Raw genomic sequence first — 19,557 nt, forward strand, 5'->3', positions numbered from 1 at the left:
TACAGAATTTCTTGATAGACATATAACTTAAGCCCAAAGACATCCTAAAGAAGCCAACCCCCAATTAAAGGCTGCCAGTTGTTTTTGCTAATTTTAGCAGGCAACAGAACTGGGCTCAGCAGCTGGACCGGACTAGGTTAGAGCACAGTCCATGAGACCAACAGGGAATAATGTTACAGTACTGAGGTGATTTACGGACATTCCTGAAAGAGCTGTGCAGATAGCCAAACTGACTCAGCCTCTGGATGCTGCAAGCCAAATTTGACAAACCATTTGTTTTGAACATAATCCAATGTTTCATTAGATATCAGTTGAACAAATTTGAATCTTTGATTAATGTACTTTATTTTCACAATGTCTTAGTATTTAGTCTGTCCCCCCTTTGCTTTAATCACAGCACACAGTCAAGCTGTCCCGGGCTCCACAAACTTGATGACCCATGTTATCCCGCAGAATGTGACAAGGTCCCTGAATGCTTGGCCTCTCAGTCTTACACTGCCCCTTTAAATGTTCAGTGGGGTTGAGGTCAGGTGACCAGAGGACAGTCCATGACCGTCTTGGTCGTCTCAGGTTTTCAAGTTGATCTTGCAAAGCTTTGAGGTGTGTCATTATCCGGCTACAGTATCAACTATATAACATGTCCCTGAGGAATGGAGTGCTACTTCTTGGTCATGGTGTGGTCAATTCAGTGTAGGAGTCCAACTCCAGAGTAGGCATGTCACACCCAGACTTGAATATTGAATGTTCCCTCCACCCTGTTTAATTGTAGGCTTGATACAATGCGGTATCATTCTCTCTCCTGATCATCTCCTTACATACCCATCTGCCATGAATCTCAAACTTGGGTTTATCTCTAAATATGACTTCTTTTCTAGTCATCTACTGCCATTGGTCTAGTTTCCCCTCCTTAGTAGTGGTTTATAAACTTCTACTTTTCCTCTGAGACCACTGCAGGACAGGCTTCTTACTTTTCTATCTCTCAGGAAATTTTTTTTTTTTGATCTTCTGATTGCGTGCTCTCTTTTGATTTGTCTGATCGTACTTTGGACACAATTTATAAAAAGCATTTGAGTTTCATGCACTGACCCCTTAGTCTGCCTTGATGTGTTGCTGAAAAAGCATCCAGGTTTCCATGAAAATATTAAAGGTTTTCAATGTGGTTTCAGACTTTTGGACTCGACTGTATATAAATAATTGTCAGTTGCTAAGCTAATTAAATATGTATGAGCTGGTTATGATCTGATTGAGAAACTCGTGAAAAAATAAGCTTTAAAGCCATGCTGGGTAACTGCAACTGTGTTTTTGTTTTACTGTTTGCTGCTGTCTTTATCTGTGTACTGGTAAGTTGTGCTGACTCTGTAGATAGGATTGTTTTGCTGTGTGTCTCTCTCTCTCTGTGTGTGTGTGTGTGTGTGTGTGTGTGTGTGTGTGTGTGTGTGTGTGTTTTAAATTGATGGAGAGCTTGTTATTGTTGGTCTGGAAAGTCTCCCTCGGGACAGAGAGGAGACAGCAACTACACAGCTGAGACCACTCCCACTAGTCCTGTGTGTGTGTGTGTGTGTGTGTGTGTGTGTGTGTGTGTTGGTTGCCTAGACAAATAAAGGTAGGCATAATAGGCACCCTTTGCCAGCTGAACTTATTCTCTTACTGTGTCTCTCTTGCACTCTCTTTCTCTCTCTGGAGTATTAATTAATTCTGGAGTATTCATAAATATGATTTCGTAATCTTTCCTCTCACTTTAGGATTACTCAGTATTTTTTGGCTTTTCTATTTATACTCCTGTCCCAAAAGAAATGATGATCCGCCACAACACACAGAGGCCTAAACGAACAAACCTCCAAACCCAACACGATTGTCCTAACAGTGTGACTCACATTATTATAGTGCTTTTACAAGATCTGCAGCTGAACTACTGTTTTTACGAGACTTCATTTAGTCTTGATAAATCTGATACAATCAGCTAACACACCTCAAGGCTCAGGCTGCCGTGTTTTCACATTTTTATTAGATTTGGTGATTTGATTTCTATATCCACAACATCTACAGGTGGCGAAAAGTCATAAAATATGAAAACATGCAATATAATCTCAATAGTAAGTTGTGAAATACTTTTTTCCTCTTACAGATTTGTTGTATTATCCTTATCAGCCATATTTCAAACTCTTAAGCATAGTCATGCTAGTGCTCATCTCTGCTCTTGTAAGTATGAATGTCCAATTACAATATTGATTGTTTATTAAGGATGGCAGTGAATATATTTTATCACATTGTAAATAATTTCATGAATAGTACTAGTTTTGTAGTTTGTCCTTGGTTCACACACCCTGTGTGTGTGTGTGTGTGTGTGTGTGTGCGCGCGTTTTGTTGAGTGAGGGATTGAGAAGGAGTGTTTTCCTTAGACATGGTGTGGGGAAGCTCGTAATCTTCCCATTCTTTGCATCCTGGGACCTGCTGTGTGTATGTGTGTGTGAGAAAAGTACTGCAGGTGTGTCTCAAATTAAATAATGCAGAGAAAACAGTGTGAGTGGGGTGTGTGTATGCTTGACTGCAGCAGGGAAGTGGATTCTAAGTGAAATATCTGGTTCAGCGTGGCGTAAAGGAGCAAGCATCTAGCTCCACACCACAGGCGTGCTATATCCCCCCCGAGTATGTGTGTTTTTGTGTGTGACAGCTCTCCTGGCAGTGCCATGCACAGCCTGCCACCATCATCTTGAGCAGCAGCCAAGCTTAACATCACAAGGAGCAACACACCGCTGTGTGTGTGTGTGTGTGTCGATTTAAACATAGGTTTCAGTAACTTACTTAATGTAAGTAACTCATGTTAAAATAGGCCTATTTTGGGGCATTGCAAACATCTGTGTTTGTTAGAAGGTTTATCTTCTGCCAAATTCTGGCCACTAAGAATTGTCTTTGGCAAACAGTGAGCTGAGTGCATCTAAAAACTTTAGTGAAAAAAGAATTTCCCTTGAGGGATCAATAACAGTATCTGTTCTATTCTTTTGTATAACTATAAACTTTTAAACTCTACACACCTTTGAAAGACTATAAAGATCATTACTGTAGTAACTAGTTACAATAGTTATTATGGGTTAAAGGAGAAGTAGATTTTTTTTCACAACTTTAAATAGATGTGACAGTTTAAAGACTTTAACATTTCTGAAACACGTGTGATCATTTGGGTGTGACTTTTTGAGAATGCGCTGACCTAGTACGTGCTTCAACACAAAGGAACTGTGCCAGAGACCGATTAATTAGTTCTGATTTTCTAGGATTCCCTATGTTTTGTTGAATCCTTTTTATTATATGATTTGTTTTGTAATTATGTGTTGATTGGCTAGATCCATGTTTTCTTTCTTTATCATGCTGTGATTATATTCTGTAAAAATAACGTGACTTTCTCTCTTTCTGTAGATGACCCAACAGAAGCAGACCTGTGGTTGCTTAACAGCTGCACTGTGAAAAACCCTGCAGAGGACCACTTCAGAAACTCAATCAAGTACTGAAAAACACAAAACATGCACACACACACTTCCTATTTTTAATTTTATGTAGCCAGTAGAAAAGAGTTTAAGATTCACTGGAAAAACTTTTGTTTTGCATAAATGTGTGTTTGTGAGTATATGTGTTACATGTTTTCACATTATTGCCCCATGTCAGTTTCCACCTACTCGCTCTCACAGAAAGGGAGAGAAAAAGATAAACATGCATACTTTATTTGCATAAACATACAAAATAAGCTCAAAACTGCATTTTGATTAATTTCCATTCATCAAGGGCATACACACACCTGCCGGGTGTTTTTTGTTTTTTTTGGTAGTGAGAGAGAACGAATTTCTGAATAACTTGCTGACTGTGTGTAAAAATCTGATTTTAAGTAGTCTAGTCTAGTTCAGAGATTTACCCAAGCTTAGAACTCTCTTTTTATAGACTGTGGGCAGAAACCAGATGCCATCAAATAAGAAAAATCATTTTGAGTAACCTTGTTGACTATTAACAGATACATTTCTAGACTTTCCACCAGGTAGAAAAATAGACATCCATTTTCTTAAAATGTAAAATTTCAATAGACATGTGTTGAAGGCATGTAAAATCCATATAATCCACTCGAGCCTGTCTCTAGACCATGTGAAGGCAATTCCGAGATTTCTTTTAAAATACATTTATATATGTTGGAAAATAGCTGCTGAAAACATGAAAAGACTTATATTAACTATTAAATACTTGACTTATATTAACTAATTTACATGCTGTTTTGGTTTTGTCTGTCCATTTCTCTCTGGTTATATTTGTGTATATGGGGAATCCAAAATGCTGCCACACAGGTGATTTAAAACAGCTTGTTGCATCCTCTATCTCAAAGCTATTTTCTACCGTCGCCATGTCTTCCCTCGTTCTGTGCTCCGTACCTACGTAGTGACGTAAGTCATGTGACTTGACGTCTGACGTTGAACAAATGAATCACCAACCCGTGACTTTTTTAAGATAACTTAACCTATTTCTAATTAAAGAAAAGAAGAAAAAGAACATCTCTCTCATTCGTGGAGAATCGCGATTCATTTTTTCTGTCAACCGGTGCGTTACATCCCTACCCACGGGGTATCTGTGGGGTCTTTCAAAGTAAAACATTAAAACATCTAAAATCCAATAATTTAAATTTAAGGCCTTAAAATGTCTAAAATTCTCTTAAAATCTCATAAAATGTTTCGATTTTTTTAGGATGCTATAACATAACTGTAACACGGGACTTAGGTACCTGTGTAGCCCGGTCAGAATTTATCGAGCACAACCAGCTAGTGTGCTGTGCGTGCCGCAGTGAAAACTTAACGAAAGCCCACAGCAAAGCCGATTTTCCTTCATGTCTTTTGTACTTTTTTGCCAGTATGGATGGGAAATGTGCCTTAAATTATGGTCTTAAACAGTCTTAAATTTGACTTGACCCTAGACCCTGTTCCAAAAGACCCTTTTTTCAGTCCATTTTAGAGCTGAATCGATCAGCCGATTAACTGAGTAGCCTATTATGCTCTTCAAAGAATGAACTATTTGTTTAAATCACTTTTTCAACTGCTGCTCGTCTTTAATTGATTATTGTTGGGTTTTGGATTGTTGTCACACAAAACAAAAATGTTCAGTGTATATTTCCTTGGTCCCCGGATAAAGTTCGACATTTTAAAGCAGATTAATTAATTGAAAAAATAAACTGCAACATAGTTGATAATGAAAATAATTATCACATCCTTACACCATTTGTCAACTTCTAGCAAACCAGAAAAGAGTATTCATTTCCATGGTTACGGATCTAAAGAGTTTTTTGTACATTTCAGCATGTGACCCACCTACCTCAATAACCTCAGAGCTGCAGCAGGACGGCTGTCTGGCATGTTAAAATGGACAAATTGTAGGCTTTTTAGTTCATAGATTATTTGCATTTTATGCAAAATGCAAAAAGCAATTTGTAATCTGTCACATTTTATGTTTTGGATGTCTGAATCATCAGCACCGAGTTACTTATCATAAGGTAGTATTACAGTTTCAAGGGTGAACAATTTCACTTGGCCAGCTTGATCAGTGCAATCTTCCTGTCTTTCTGCTTCAGCCGTCTCCTCATGCTCACTTTCTCTTTCACTTTCTGTCATGCCAATTTTTACGCAAAGAATTTTTCAATTGAAATGCACAAAATAATAACACACCAAGACTTTGAAAATGCCAAAATGCCTTGTTGATGCCAGAGTTTTTCTTTGACTGGAAATCACCCGGCTGTAATGCTAATGCAATTAATGCTCTATTCACACAGGGTGGGACACACAGACACACACACACAAACCCATACACAGGAGGAATAAAAAAAGTTTTTCGCCTTTCATCACTTCTGCTTGCGTGATGAAGACACAAAATGAACGGGTGTGGGATCAGAGAGAATCCAAAATGCCCACTTAAGTCATTCTTTTTTTCTATGCCTTCATTTTTCCTTGGCTTCAATTCGTATGATTGACGGAGAGAAAAAAATGAGAGAAGGGGGCAGGCACATGGGCTGCCTCGCGCTCAGTCACACGCTGGCTGTTCTTACACCTCCTGGTACCACAAACGCACACCCGTATAATTCACACACACTTTTGATCAAGCTCCTAAAAAACATGTTTAAAGGTATTCAATAATTATTTTTGAACGTTAAATCTTAAATTAGATCAGTCTTTGGTCTTTGTTTGAGGAGGGTAAAAGTTGATGTTTAACAGCAGAAATTTGACATGCAGCAGCACACAGGATAGCGATAGAACTAGAAAAGGTCAGACAAAAAAATATGCTGCTGATAGTAGACTTTTCACAGGCAGACACAACTGTATATGAGGTATTCTGATAATATTCTGTTGACAGTAGTCTTGTTGAGCCCCTGCAGCCTCTAGAAAAAGCCAATTTATCCAGTATACAGCTTCCATAACAATAAAAACTGATGGGAAATACCATGACATCATACAACACGACATTAAGCAGAACAGGAAGCTCAATACCGATGGTACCCACGGTACCCTGCGGTGCCAAATTGTAACGGTTCCTACTATAATAGAAATTCTACACGATGGTACTACTGTCGATTACTATACTACCGGTGCCTCTACTCTCCTCTTGGCTTCTCACTGCATGCTACTCCCTTGTAAACAGACCCACATACCGCAACTACTGCAATGATTGGCCAGACGCGTGCACGGCATACAACCACAAACACGAGACAACACACTCACCATGGCGGAAGCACCGGGCCCGAGCGCGGAGTCTGCCGTGGCCTCGTCGTCAGTGGCAACATTAATTTTGCTCAAAAAACCCAACTCGTTGTTTCAAACTTGTTTCAGTCTAATTCTTATTTCACCAGTATTATGTTTATCATGCACCAAACACATAAGTAATTAATAAGTATTTATAACTTTTACAAATACATTGCAGTTTATAAAAATAAATAAATAAATAAATAAAAAAAGGACGCAGTATTGCGATAATACCCAGAACCGTGATACTTTGTCTGGTATAGTATCGTGGTCACTCATTTTGTATTCAAAATGTATGTGAACATACTCTATGGTGTAGGCCACTTAAAAGTGACAATGTTTTACCACGAATGCTATCAGTATGATATTAATGTCATGGAGCTTATCAACCTGACTTTTATAAATTTTTTATCAAGAAGATCTCCACATAAAAGACCCGAGGTTTGTTTATCTATTAGATATGGCTTTCATGGGTAATAATGTATTAACCTTGACTGCTGCCTGCTAATGTGTACCTGTGTATCTTTCACCTCTGTGACTCCTCTATTTGGAGAGGTAAATAGAGGCCATTGCACCGCATGTTAACAAACAGGCTGTGCATGTCATATGTTTTCAGGACGTGACAGTGTGGAGAATGGGGAGTAATATTTTTAGTCAGGTGTGCTGTCATGCTGATTTTTAGCACATTCTAAATGTCTAGTTGACCATTTTGATTGCTTGGTCAGAGGCACTTTAAGTTAATGTTAAAGGTAGGGATGCACTATATTTATCGGGCCGATAAAATATCGGCCGATATGAGGAGAAATTACATAATTTTTTATCAACCCGATCGGTAATCGGTATTGGCCATGAGGAGCAGGAAATTATCAGTTATCGGTATCGGTTGAAATTTTTCATATCGTGCATCACTAGTTAAAGGAGACAGGCCAGACCACCCTGAAGGAAAGAAAAGAAAAGGAAGGATTCGTCCCAAATGATAATTTGTGTTGACTCCGTACCTGTGCATGTTTAGCTTGGACTAATTTCCTTTTTCTTTTTCTCTGATCTGAGTTTTGAGGCTGATGAGTAAATGCATAACTGTGTCTACGATTAGCTAACCCAGTTTAGTCAAGCATTTTGTAGTCATATTCTGTACCATTTTACTGGTGTGTGTGTGTATGTTTGTGTGTGTGTGTGCGGACATTAGTGTATAAAACAACTTGTCAACATACCCATTGCTGTGACATGTGGGACACAACACAAACACACACACGTATGCACGGTCACAGAAGTAACAATCAGTGTCCTAGTAAATGAGTTGAGGGGTTTGAAATGGAAGCACGGGGGCTTTCAGCAGTCTTCTATCATGGTTTGGAGAGACACAGTGAAAAGACGGTTTATTACTTCTGGAGAACTGGGGCTTAGTTGGCATCCGTGCCAAGTGTGTGGGATAAGGAGTTGTGTTGCTATATGTGTATGGGGGTTTGTCAGGTGGATGGATGCCCAGACGGTTTGTGGGAGAGTGTTGTGTTGTCTCTGTGTGTATGTGTGTCTGTGTAGTGTTGAGGGTTAGTCTGCGAGAAAATGCTAGTGGATATGCCTATGGAGTGTATGTTCTGCATGCCTGTTGAAAAACCACCTAACAATATTGATTAGTCCTGAAGCTGAAAACTGAGGTTACTTTTCACTTTGCACTGTCTGTGTTTGTATGTGTGTTTTCTTTAGTTGACTATAAATCTATAGTGAGCCCAGACATTTGTCTTACTCAAGGACAGGCCAGGTTTCAGGATTGGGTTTTGTTGATGTAATCAGTGATATCAAAGCCCAGTACAATAATTTGTTTACTTCATAATTCCTTTCTTGTGCTGCATCTCCAAACTCTTGCTCTCAGCATTTTGAAACGAAGATGGTTTGTATCATTTTGTTCAGCATGCAGGGAAGAGTTGACATGTGTGGGAGATGGGATTCCCTCCAGCTTTTCTTTTTTTTCCCCCCCAGAGTGATGGCTCACTCTGCCCTGCTGCTCACTCCATCAGCAGGACTTTTACACCAGGAACTCACTCAGTAGCATAAACCGCTAATAGAGCAGCTTCTGAATTCTAAAAAGTCAATTAGTATGGATATTTTGGTGTGCTAGTGCGTGCGTTTGAAATGCCGAAATCTATAGTGTAATTCAATGTCAGAGACCTCTCAAATCAATGAATGTGGAATCCATTAAAGAAACAGTTGCTCAACTCAATGTAATTAAACTGCTGTGTTTGTGGGCGTATTTGTGTGTGTGTATGTTGGATTTCTCTGCTTGGCTGTCTCTGGTAATTTGTATGATCAAGGGGATGTATGCTTAACGAATTAGAACCCAACTCGGAGTTCTGTACTTCTGTTTTCAAAATACACCAATTCCCACATTATATTTACATTCATTTGAATATAATTTTGATATTCATGAACCAACCAGAAGAAAGAAACGGGGGAAAAAAATCATTAATGTTAATTGAAAAGGGGCACACAACACACAGAATGAACTCTTGGAAGAAGTCCAAAGTGTATGTGGTGTGCTTACACTGTGTATCTATAACAGATGTGTAGGCCGGCTGGTGAATATATATTACAGCCCCTGGCTACAGGACAGTCTATTGTTGGCTCAGCTGTGTCTTGGCAGAAGTTGCTTTACAAATATAGGGCCATTGATTGTAGACCACATGCTGCCAAAAGTGAATAAGGAAACTGGTCTTAAGTTAGCTGCTTTACACAGGAGGGTATAGGCCTACATGTCAAACTGTAAAGTTAAAATAAGACTTTGGGTATTAGTTTATCTTGGTTGTGAATTAGTATTTGAATAATATCCAAAGAGCCCAGTTATTGTTTCGGTACTTTGTTGATATTTACTTTTCAAAAAGACAGGTGACACATACAGAATGTATACAGATACATTTTGTGAACTGGTCACAACAGACAATATTTTAGGTTTACAATATTCTTCAGAAATTCAAAGCACTTAAAACACCATGATTTAATCATAACTAATTTTTCAGAAATGTTAAAATGTGGTTCTCAAATGCAGATAAATGAATGCAGACAGCCATGACTATATTATTAACTTTTTATAAGCAGAGAGATCTGTAATAAAACTCTATATAACTTCATAATTAAAGTCCAACACAGGTCCAGATTGTATGTTCTAATTTTCATTGCAGAGTTACAGGTGGTGAATATACATTACTAGCTTGTGGCTGCATCTGTTGATTAAAAAGATGTTCACTGACATTAGGAAAATGATTTTATGTCATTGAGTTCTGACCTCACATTTACTTGAGGCAAAGGTCATGCTCAGCAAAAAAAAAAAAATCATTAAAGTGAGAATCTAGCACAAACCTAGATTTGCATGTGGTTCCATAGCCCTAATTTTTCAACTGTGTCTGAGGGCATTAAGGGCGTTGAGGCTGCAATATGTCAGGTGACAAATCTTTCACCTGGCAAAACTGGAGCTGCTCCATTAATAATGGATCGGAAACTGACCTCAGAAAACCGTGAACACTGCTCACCCACGCAACCACATAAATATATATTAGTCTAGTTTGTTCTTCCAAGAATCAATCAAAAGTCTTACATTGCTTTGTGGTCAAGTGAGGTGTTTTCTTTTCATAAAGCCTATAATGCATGGAGCTGTTGGTTTTGGCCTTACAGCATGTTGTTTTAAATGAACTGACACAACGAAAGTGACTGACATTAAGGCCAGAAATGTTTCCTTTTCATCAGGACATGACAGTGAGGTATCTGAAATCTGCAGTGACCTTTACAGTTGTTTACTAAGGGTAGTTTTATGCCTGTGTTCACACAGTCCAGCAGACACACAGACATGGATTTGTAGCTGGTTGGAGACACACACACACACACACACACACACACACACACACACACACACACAGGCACACATATACACATACACAGAGAGAGCTTGCTGCCTGGGGCTGGTTTTGGTGTAACACAGGGATTGGCATTTAATCTGTCAGCTCTGCAAGGCATTAGCCTACATTTTGGGGTACACACAAACACAAACATAGTCACTGACAGGGAGAGACAGACCGGCAGACAAACCGACACATAGACAGAGAGGGGAGGTAAAAAGAGTGTAGTAGAGTTCAGATGTCCTGATCTGTTTGCCTCAGTGAGCCGGGGGCTGTGTGAGAACACACCAAGGATGGCCCGTACATGAACTTGCTTTTAACATGTCTTCATTTGCATAGTTAGACTGTTCTCAACATTTCTGTGCTCTGCTACTAAATATGGTGTTTTGTTGAGTATGATAGGAGGAGATGGTCTGTTATGTTTTTTAATTAAATGGATAGTTTTTTTTTCAGCTTGCCGTACTGTTTGTGGTTGTTAAATTTGATTTATTTCATAATACTGCATGCCAGCATGTTTACAGCATAATGGTTTGCACCGTGGCACAACAAACTAACCTCTATATTTCACAGTTGAACAGACTTGATTGATTTAAACAGCATGCACACACTTTAAACAGACTTAATGCAGCAGCATGTCATTAACATGTTTCCCTGTTCTGCTGTGTTCTACTCTGCTTTGTTCTGTTTTATCTGGTCCTGTGAAGGTTGGCATGTGATTCCAGTTTCATACATACATACATACTTCCTCATTGTTGCCACCAATACAACCATGACAGATCTGTGAATTTTTTTTTTTCATTGTAAAAACCTCGATAGACCTTAAGGTATGTTCCTGTGTACTATATGCAACCTTGTCTCAGTCTACATTTGTTTGTCTGATATTTCATAAGTTGCTGCCAGTGTTGGTGTGAAATCATTTTTACTCAGCTATTCAAGTTTTAACCTTTTAAAGGAATTTCCTCCATTAGCTTCTCCAGATGTTGATGGATGCCTGACAGGAACCTTTACCTGGATAATTCACTTTACCACAGTGCTAAAATTACTCTGTTGGAATCCACTCTATCAAGAGTAGCTACAGCTCTGCTCTATCTCACATTAACATGAAACTGTTAACAGAAGTAAAAAGTCAGGTCAGTATCTAGCATTCCAGACCCAAGAGGTGAAGCCTTTTAAAATAATTTGCCTGCTGTCAGGCTCGAATTTTGTACTTTTGTCTCTGCTTGGCTTAAACCATTCAACTACAGCAATACACAGTCAGGCCCAGTGTTGTGTGAGGCATTCTGAAAGCGATATAACAGTCTAACCTTTCTCAAGCTTATTTATCAGAAAGGGTGATAGGCAAAGCAGGTATCAGAAGGGATGAATGTAATGTGATGAAAGGCTAATAATGTTTAAATCCCAGCTCCCAACGGACTGGACTTTTATCAGCTTTAAAAGATCATGTATTATGTCCTCATTTCCACAGCAGGTGAAAAGTATTTTATACAGCTCTACTAATGGAATGTCAAGCCATGCTATTATCTGGTTGCCAGCAGGACAGAACATTAATACGAACACAACATACAACAGCAGAAGTGCAGAGGAATATTTTTTCTGTCTGAACAAGCCATTAGTGTCTTAAAATGCTCATTAGAATTGTTTACAATAAGTACAACTGATATATGCACAACACGGACATAAATCCATGAAATACTGCCTGTGTCCTGTTTTTAAATATGCCTTGAAGAAATGCACACACACTCATGCCTTTGGATACAGTAAGAAGGTGCCAGTGATGGAGATTATTAGAGGACTAGCCCAGCAGACCCTAGACTTACAGTATCTGTTGTTGTGATTATTTCAGACAGGCCAAAGTCTGAGCATCTCTAGGTTTCTTTGGTTCAACTATTCAGTGATGTATTCCATTTTAAATCACATTTGTATGTGCATTTGTGTGTGTGTGTGTGTGTGTGAGTGTGTGTGTTGCTGAATTCCACTCACAAACAACCTGTCATATCTGCTCTACAAAGTGGGTTTGAATGCAGGCCTCAGCACAGTATGGGACTGTGGGTGTGTATGTGTGTGCGTGTGTGTGTGCCTAAAATGCACGCTCACAGTTTGGGACTGAAGGCCTGAACCCCACACCCTGCACCAACTGCATCTTGTCAAACATGCATGCTTTTTGCAATTAATGATGAATGTGGTAGACATCTATGAATCTAGGAAAATGCATGTTTATGTCCGTGATAAGGGTTTAGCTTCTTTCTGTCTGAAACGTATCCCATTTTGCATTTAAATCTGATAAATGCTCTGTGAAGCATCTTAAGCTTCTTAATTGAGGTAAGCTTAAGCCTGCAGAAAAACAAACTGATTTAACTTATTTGTTGTTACTCTGTGTGCATGATTGGTCTCTTTTAAATAAATGGCTGCATAGTCAGATTGTTGCTGTCCTTACAAGATCTTCCTCAACAGCAGTCACAAACAACTCCTGCCTTTTATCCGTTGAGACGGCTGGGCTCTTAAGGCACCCCACTGTGCTCAAGCCTTTTTGCTGATCCTTGATTGTGGATTTAAGCCACAATCCCAAGTTCAATTCTGCATTTTGTAAAGGGATTTGGTAGGGGGTTTTTAAAAATTCTTATCCATATCGAAGGACTCAGCGATCATGTTGGCCATTTCAACTTGTATAGGAATGTGACTGAGATAAGGTTAAAAAGAAGGAAATAATATATGGGTAGGAAAGTCAGGTCATCACCTTATCAATTGTACTGAAGTGGTGTGTGTCTACTTTAGTCATTTTAAAAGTGGAGGGAAATATCTTAAATCTCAAGCCAATCAAGTCAATCAGATTAAAATTAAAGCCAAATTGTAGGGGCATATGTTTTCTCCCATGGTAGAATTGGTACTGCAGTTTTAGATTAGGGCTTTAAACATTTGTTAAAGGATGAGTCTGGAAATGGGACCAGACATAATTAACTTGGGGAGAGAAAGAGTGTGTGGAGAGGGTGGAACAATATCCCTGGTCTTTTCTTGCTGAAAGAGGTTTTTAAGTGATAAAAAGTACAGGGGTTAGTCTGACACCGGTCAAAATGTACTTTTCTTTTTGTGGAATTTGAGTTTTTCTTCCTAATCAGCAAACCTTAAAGGTGCCTGTTCTCACCAACTAGTAAAAATGCAGAGCACGTGAAACATGTGACTGGTTATGTTATTTCTTTGTTGTGTATTTTATGGTCTTTTATATTGTCATTAATATGTACCTGCTCAGATATTGAATTTACAACAGTTGGCTGAACAGTGGTGCAATGCACCATGAAATAAATAACTGATGTAATATTTATGAGCTGTATCATTATTAAAATGTTAACTGATCAAACCTTTCAGATTTACATTGGACTACAGTATTCAGTTGAGAATGACAGGAAGAAAAAAAAAAAAANTGATGTAATATTTATGAGCTGTATCATTATTAAAATGTTAACTGATCATACATTTCAGATTTACATTGGACTACAGTATTCAGTTGAGAATGACAGGAAGAAAAAAAAAAAAAACAGACAGAAGATACCGGAGCACAGTGTGTACATCAGCCCACTATGATACGATAGGATTACCAGTGTTTCGTGTTTTCTTTCCTTCTAGCAAATCAGTCTTAATGTTATGTGAGCTTTAAAGGAACGAAGGGGTGCTAAATCCCTCAGTGGGGGTTTGATAGACTTGTCACGCGATTCTTACACTTCTCAGGAAACACTGATGTCTTATTAAGAGATGAGGGTGCCACTGTCACTCGAATTGAACAGCTGGAAAATGATAGAAGAGGCTTTACATTTCAAAAGGCAGCGACTGTAGGATACTTGAATAATGATTCCAGACTTTGTTGTTTATGTATAACATTTTTGTTTTGCATATAACACGTGTAAAAGTGGAGAAACCTGTGTAGTGCTAGGTTGTGTTCGGTGGTAGTTTATTTTTACTGACTTGTAGAAATAGGAATACAGCTACCATCTTCCTAGTAAAGAGATGAACAATGAACCAGTACCACTTGAAATCTTACTCTTTAACACTAACCAATTGGGGGGAAAAAACTCTAACCACTGACTGATACAACACTGTCATCAGTCTGCCATACAAAACCTCCAGGGTGCTAATTGGAAGAGTTGTCAATAATATTGTTAGTCAGTAAGGCTGAATCACACAGATTTGTGTCACCAGCAAGATAATTCAAGTCACAGCAATGCATTATACCCATGGGCAGCTAGATAACACCAACAATGTTGTATTAACCATCAGTGACTGACTTGGACTGTACATGTGTGGTATGGTATGTGACAAGGACAAAGATGGGTAATTGAGACAGAGGTAAAAGCAAAAGACAGAGTGAGGCAGCAGGGTAGGAACGCAAGATTGAGAGACAGTGTCAGCTGTCAGGTGTAATAAGAAAATGTTGAAATATGTTGAGATGGTGGGTCTCTGTAGGAAGCTGACAAGGTGCTGGTGTTTTTATTTGGACTATAAATTATGTTTTATTCCTGAGAGAGACCTGCACATTAGTGAGTGATGGTGGTTGTAATGCTCATTATGTTGTTTGATAAATCTACAGCGACCCTTTTGAAAGGTCATGTTGAAGAGGTCAGAGGTCACTTAAAAGGTTTTGGAGCCCTTGCTCTCCTCAGCTTGTGATGAATCACCCGGCTGTGTCTGTAGGGCTTTCTACATGGGTGTGTGTGTGTGTGTAGTTCATTGATCAGGGAGACTTTGTGTATAGTCATCATCTGTGTTTGAAGTCATATAGTGTTCATATCGGGCTTTGTTTTTGTTAGGCTAGGTTGTGTATGTAGGGATGATTTATGATATTTACTATATTTGCTGTTGGTGATTTAAAGGTAATTCTGATCACAGTAATGCCAGAGTAATGCAATTTTGTGATAGTGTGTGTATTTTATAGAATATGTGCTACTATTGCCTCAATGTAGTATTTCACTTATTCCTGTCTCTTCTGTTTTTCTCTCTCTTTGTATTTTTGGGGTATTTGAATACTTCAAAGACACATTCACTGATTATAACAGTGAGTTTCAGGCGTGCATAGTGCTCAGATAATATGAGCTTAATCAAGTGGGCGTTCCTGATCAATAGCACGAAAAGCTCCATTTGGTAGGAAGTTATTTCCCATGATAACCCCCTGCATCTGTGCCTGTGTGCCTGTGTGAGTGTGTGTTTTCCCCTTCAGGCATGCGGGAGGCCAGATCTTAGCCTCCCCGGACTCTTCCTGCAACTATAGTGACAGGAGACAAATGGAGACGGACACACATGCACCCTTGGGCTGATTAAATTCAGAAATCCCCACCTCATTGCTTTAACACCTGCTTTGCTGTTTCCTGTCTCACTGCTCAGTTCAGTCTTCAACCATTAACATTTATTTTTCCTCATTACCTAATTTCTTGAGTAACTCCAACATGCCTACAGTATATGTGTGTGGTTGTAGGACACGAGGAATGAAATTAAACCACCTGTCAAACCACCTGGCCAAAAGGTTCATATTTTCTGGAGGTTCAAGTTTCTTTGCTCTGTTCCATTTTAGCCCCTCTGTTAACGGTGAGAGTGAGGCAGTGCTGGTACTGTGCTGGCTATTGGAAAAATGAGTTGATTGCCTGTTATGGATTGGACATCAACAATCTGTCCTTATTAATGGTATGGAAAGGTAGAAAAAAGATTTAGGTGGAGTGTGGGAGATATGCACTCACACATGAGATGAAAAAGAGATGCATAGAGATACAGAAATGATGAAACAGGAAGTCACAGAGTTGGTTTGTATAAGATTGTATTGAGGTTGTATCCTCTTCCACGGAAACTGCCATGCTTCTACACTATGTCAGAACAGACATACTAACCACTGGCCTATTTCACACATTTTGTGGTGGGATCAGTTTTTAACAACCAGATACAAGCCATTACAAGCCAATAAACATTTCTCAATAGCAATGTGTAAGAAGTGTCTGTAAGCAAAAATGACACTTGAATAACCCAATAACATGATATTTGACATAACTATTTATCATATATTGAAATAACGTATTACCATAAGGTGCAGACATGCATTAAGATACTTGCTCTGTCAAACCCGACATAATCTACATGAACTAGAAAGTAATCATTATTAGTATCATTTTTTTTTTTATTGTCATAAACTTGATGTGATCGGATGAATAACTGATGCACAACAAATGACAAAGCTATGCAAAGCTTATTTTTTCACAATGACACATTATACAATATGGCTAAAATAGTAGATCTTTTAGAAATGTGCAATGGATACCTCCTTTTAAAAGCAAAGCTTCCACTAGGAAACACTGCACTGTACACTTACACACACGGACACACATTAACTCAAAATTGTCTTGTTAAATTTGACACTGTGTATGTGTTGGTGCATCCTGAGCATGAAACAAATTGAATGCAAAACTGATGACCTTGAAGCCTTGGCAACACTGTTCTCAAATGTTACAGCGATCGGGCATGTAAAATTGAATTAGCAGCTAAAGAGATAACCAAAGATAGATGAAGACAAATTGCAGTTGGCAGAGAGAAAAAAAAGAGGAAGAAGTAAGAAGAGATAAAAAGATGGATGAAATAGAGTGCAGTTATTTTGCTCCCAATTAATGAAAGCAGAGGACCCACCAGAGTCATTTCTACTCTAGTTTAATTGAGTTTAGTTATTTCAAGCAAGTAACATATTTCTCATGTGGGAGTAGTTAAAGAGGCAGTGAATGAGCAAGAGGGCAGAGAAAGTGGTGGATGTTGATGTTTTTTTTCAGGTGCTCTGGCTAGCTCCTGCAGGTAATTTTTCTCCCAGCAGGTGATGACAGACTTTCACAAGGTCACACCATTACCTCTCTGTCTATCATTCTCTCTCTCTCACTTATCTTCATTTTTGCACCCTCACTCAAGCCCCAGTTTGAGTGTTTTTAAACTTCCCACCTTATTGTTTTGTTCCCATAACTAAACCACTGTCCAGCATTTCATTACATGCAGATAAAAACATTTAACAGCTGCAGTCTGACAGATATTTTTACATTGTATCTAGTTGTTTTTTACAAAATGAACAGCCTTGTCGCAGTAGTTACAGCATGTAATGATGTCTGTAGAACAAAATCAGCACCGTCACTGTGCTCTCAGTTTGTTAAAGCACAAGGGTATCATGTTGCTACATAGGCCACACGTGTAATTTTTTAAGCAGTGATTTAAAGGCTTTATACATAATTCACTGTAATCTGATTTAGAAGAGGATTGTGAATCTCATTAGCACCTCATTAGAACTTGCATTGCATCAGAGGGTGAGAGGATGATTGGAAGGAAGAAAAAGATTGGAAGACAGACGGAAATGAAGGGAGTGAATCTCAGCTCAGTCTTGTTACCTAAATTAGCTAATGTTGAAAGAACTCGGATGACGTCTGTTTCTTAATTTTTATACGTTTCAGCTTGGAAAAAGAAACTTCTTGCTGCACATTTAGATCGACACATTAATTGATCACGTCTCAGTGTGTGACTCTGGATTAATGGCTGTGTGTTAGGGCATTTCTAAACAAAATCCGAGCATTCTGAAGCTGAAGCAATTAATATATTAATTGCATAGTTGTTCAAAAACATTTATGAAAAATTTGATGATCAGTTAAGCTGTTTAATCAAGCTTTTGATCAGATGAGACATTTAAGGTGAAACGTTCACTATATGATTACAAATTAATTGCTTATAAGAATATATTCATCAGTTGCTGTGATAAATTCAATATACACAAAGTTAAAGCATCTCATGAGTTAAACTTTGTCAAATCTGAATGTTGAGACTGTCATGGCATTTAGTTAACATGTACAATGTATCTGTATTGGTGGATGCATTGGATTGAGGTATTGGGGATGTGGGGAAATGTCAGTGTGAGATGTTAGCTGATCTGACAGATGGCAAATGGAGAGTACTTCAGTGACCTTCTGTTCACCTGTACTGACGCAAGCACACGAGTTGTGTTTCCACTGTATGATACGGCTTAGCTCTACTCAGCTTGACTCACTTGGTACCAGGTAACTATTCTTGATTTGTTTTCCACGTGTAACTGCGATGACATCATCTTTAATGTGGCACAAACACATTAATAAAGGAGGACATTAAAGTAGATGGCTTTGTCACAGAAAGGAAACAGGAGTTTGTTTCTGAAAAGGACTGCTGAACAAAAATCAGCAAATTCTAGATCAGAGCTCAGATGACGAGGCAAATCAGTAGTCTGCAATGTTTTCTTCTTTTATTATTGGCTCAGCTCACTTGGAACCTCAACTCAGGTAATGCCAACAAACTACCAGGTGCTATCCACAACGTTTGACAATGGGAAAGCAAAAAAAGCGTGGCGTACCACACAGTGGATACATGATACATACACAACACCTGCTGCTCCATACCCTTCTGCTTGTCTTTTTTTCCCTCTCTCCCACTTTCTCTCTTAATTTTAGTCAAACTGCGTCAGCAACTTGAAAGACAAGAACAGTAATGCTAGAGTATCTCTTTTACTCCTTTCATTAGTATCCTACTACCTCTGTTTTCAAGTTTGGGCTTAGTCATACTTGTCTTTGAACTAGTTTCATTCACTTGTCCTTTGAAATGAGGGAGGCCATAATGTACTAATTCTGTGTGTGTGTGTGCATAACAGCCAGCATACCAGCTGCCATGTTCTCTATCAAGTATCTGTAGTTACACAGAGAGGGACTTGACACTGAACCAAACCCTCTGCCACTGAAACAGGATCAGCCTGGATCTATTCACCAACAGACAAATACACTGTGGACTCAGCAAACTTGGGCATTGACACAAATTATATGAATGCATATTCACCACGCACTCGCACACAGGTTGACCCACACAATGTAGAAATCCCTTAACGTCTGTTTCAACATGCTGTT

General features: G+C 38.8%; 1 protein-coding gene across 2 annotated transcripts in view; it reads left to right on the forward strand.

Annotated features, from left to right (window-relative positions):
* The window catches only part of cdkal1 (CDK5 regulatory subunit associated protein 1-like 1), a 211,727-nt gene that overhangs the window by 33,386 nt on the left and 158,784 nt on the right, over positions 1-19,557 (forward strand). For both annotated transcript variants that reach the window (XM_010732365.3, XM_027286342.1), the window contains exon 4: positions 3,412-3,496. In XM_010732365.3, coding sequence (XP_010730667.1) covers positions 3,412-3,496 — 85 coding nt within the window. The remainder of the gene's footprint in view (positions 1-3,411; positions 3,497-19,557) is intronic.

Source organism: Larimichthys crocea, chromosome XIII (genome assembly GCF_000972845.2).
Source record: "Larimichthys crocea isolate SSNF chromosome XIII, L_crocea_2.0, whole genome shotgun sequence".
NCBI lineage: Eukaryota > Metazoa > Chordata > Actinopteri > Sciaenidae > Larimichthys > Larimichthys crocea.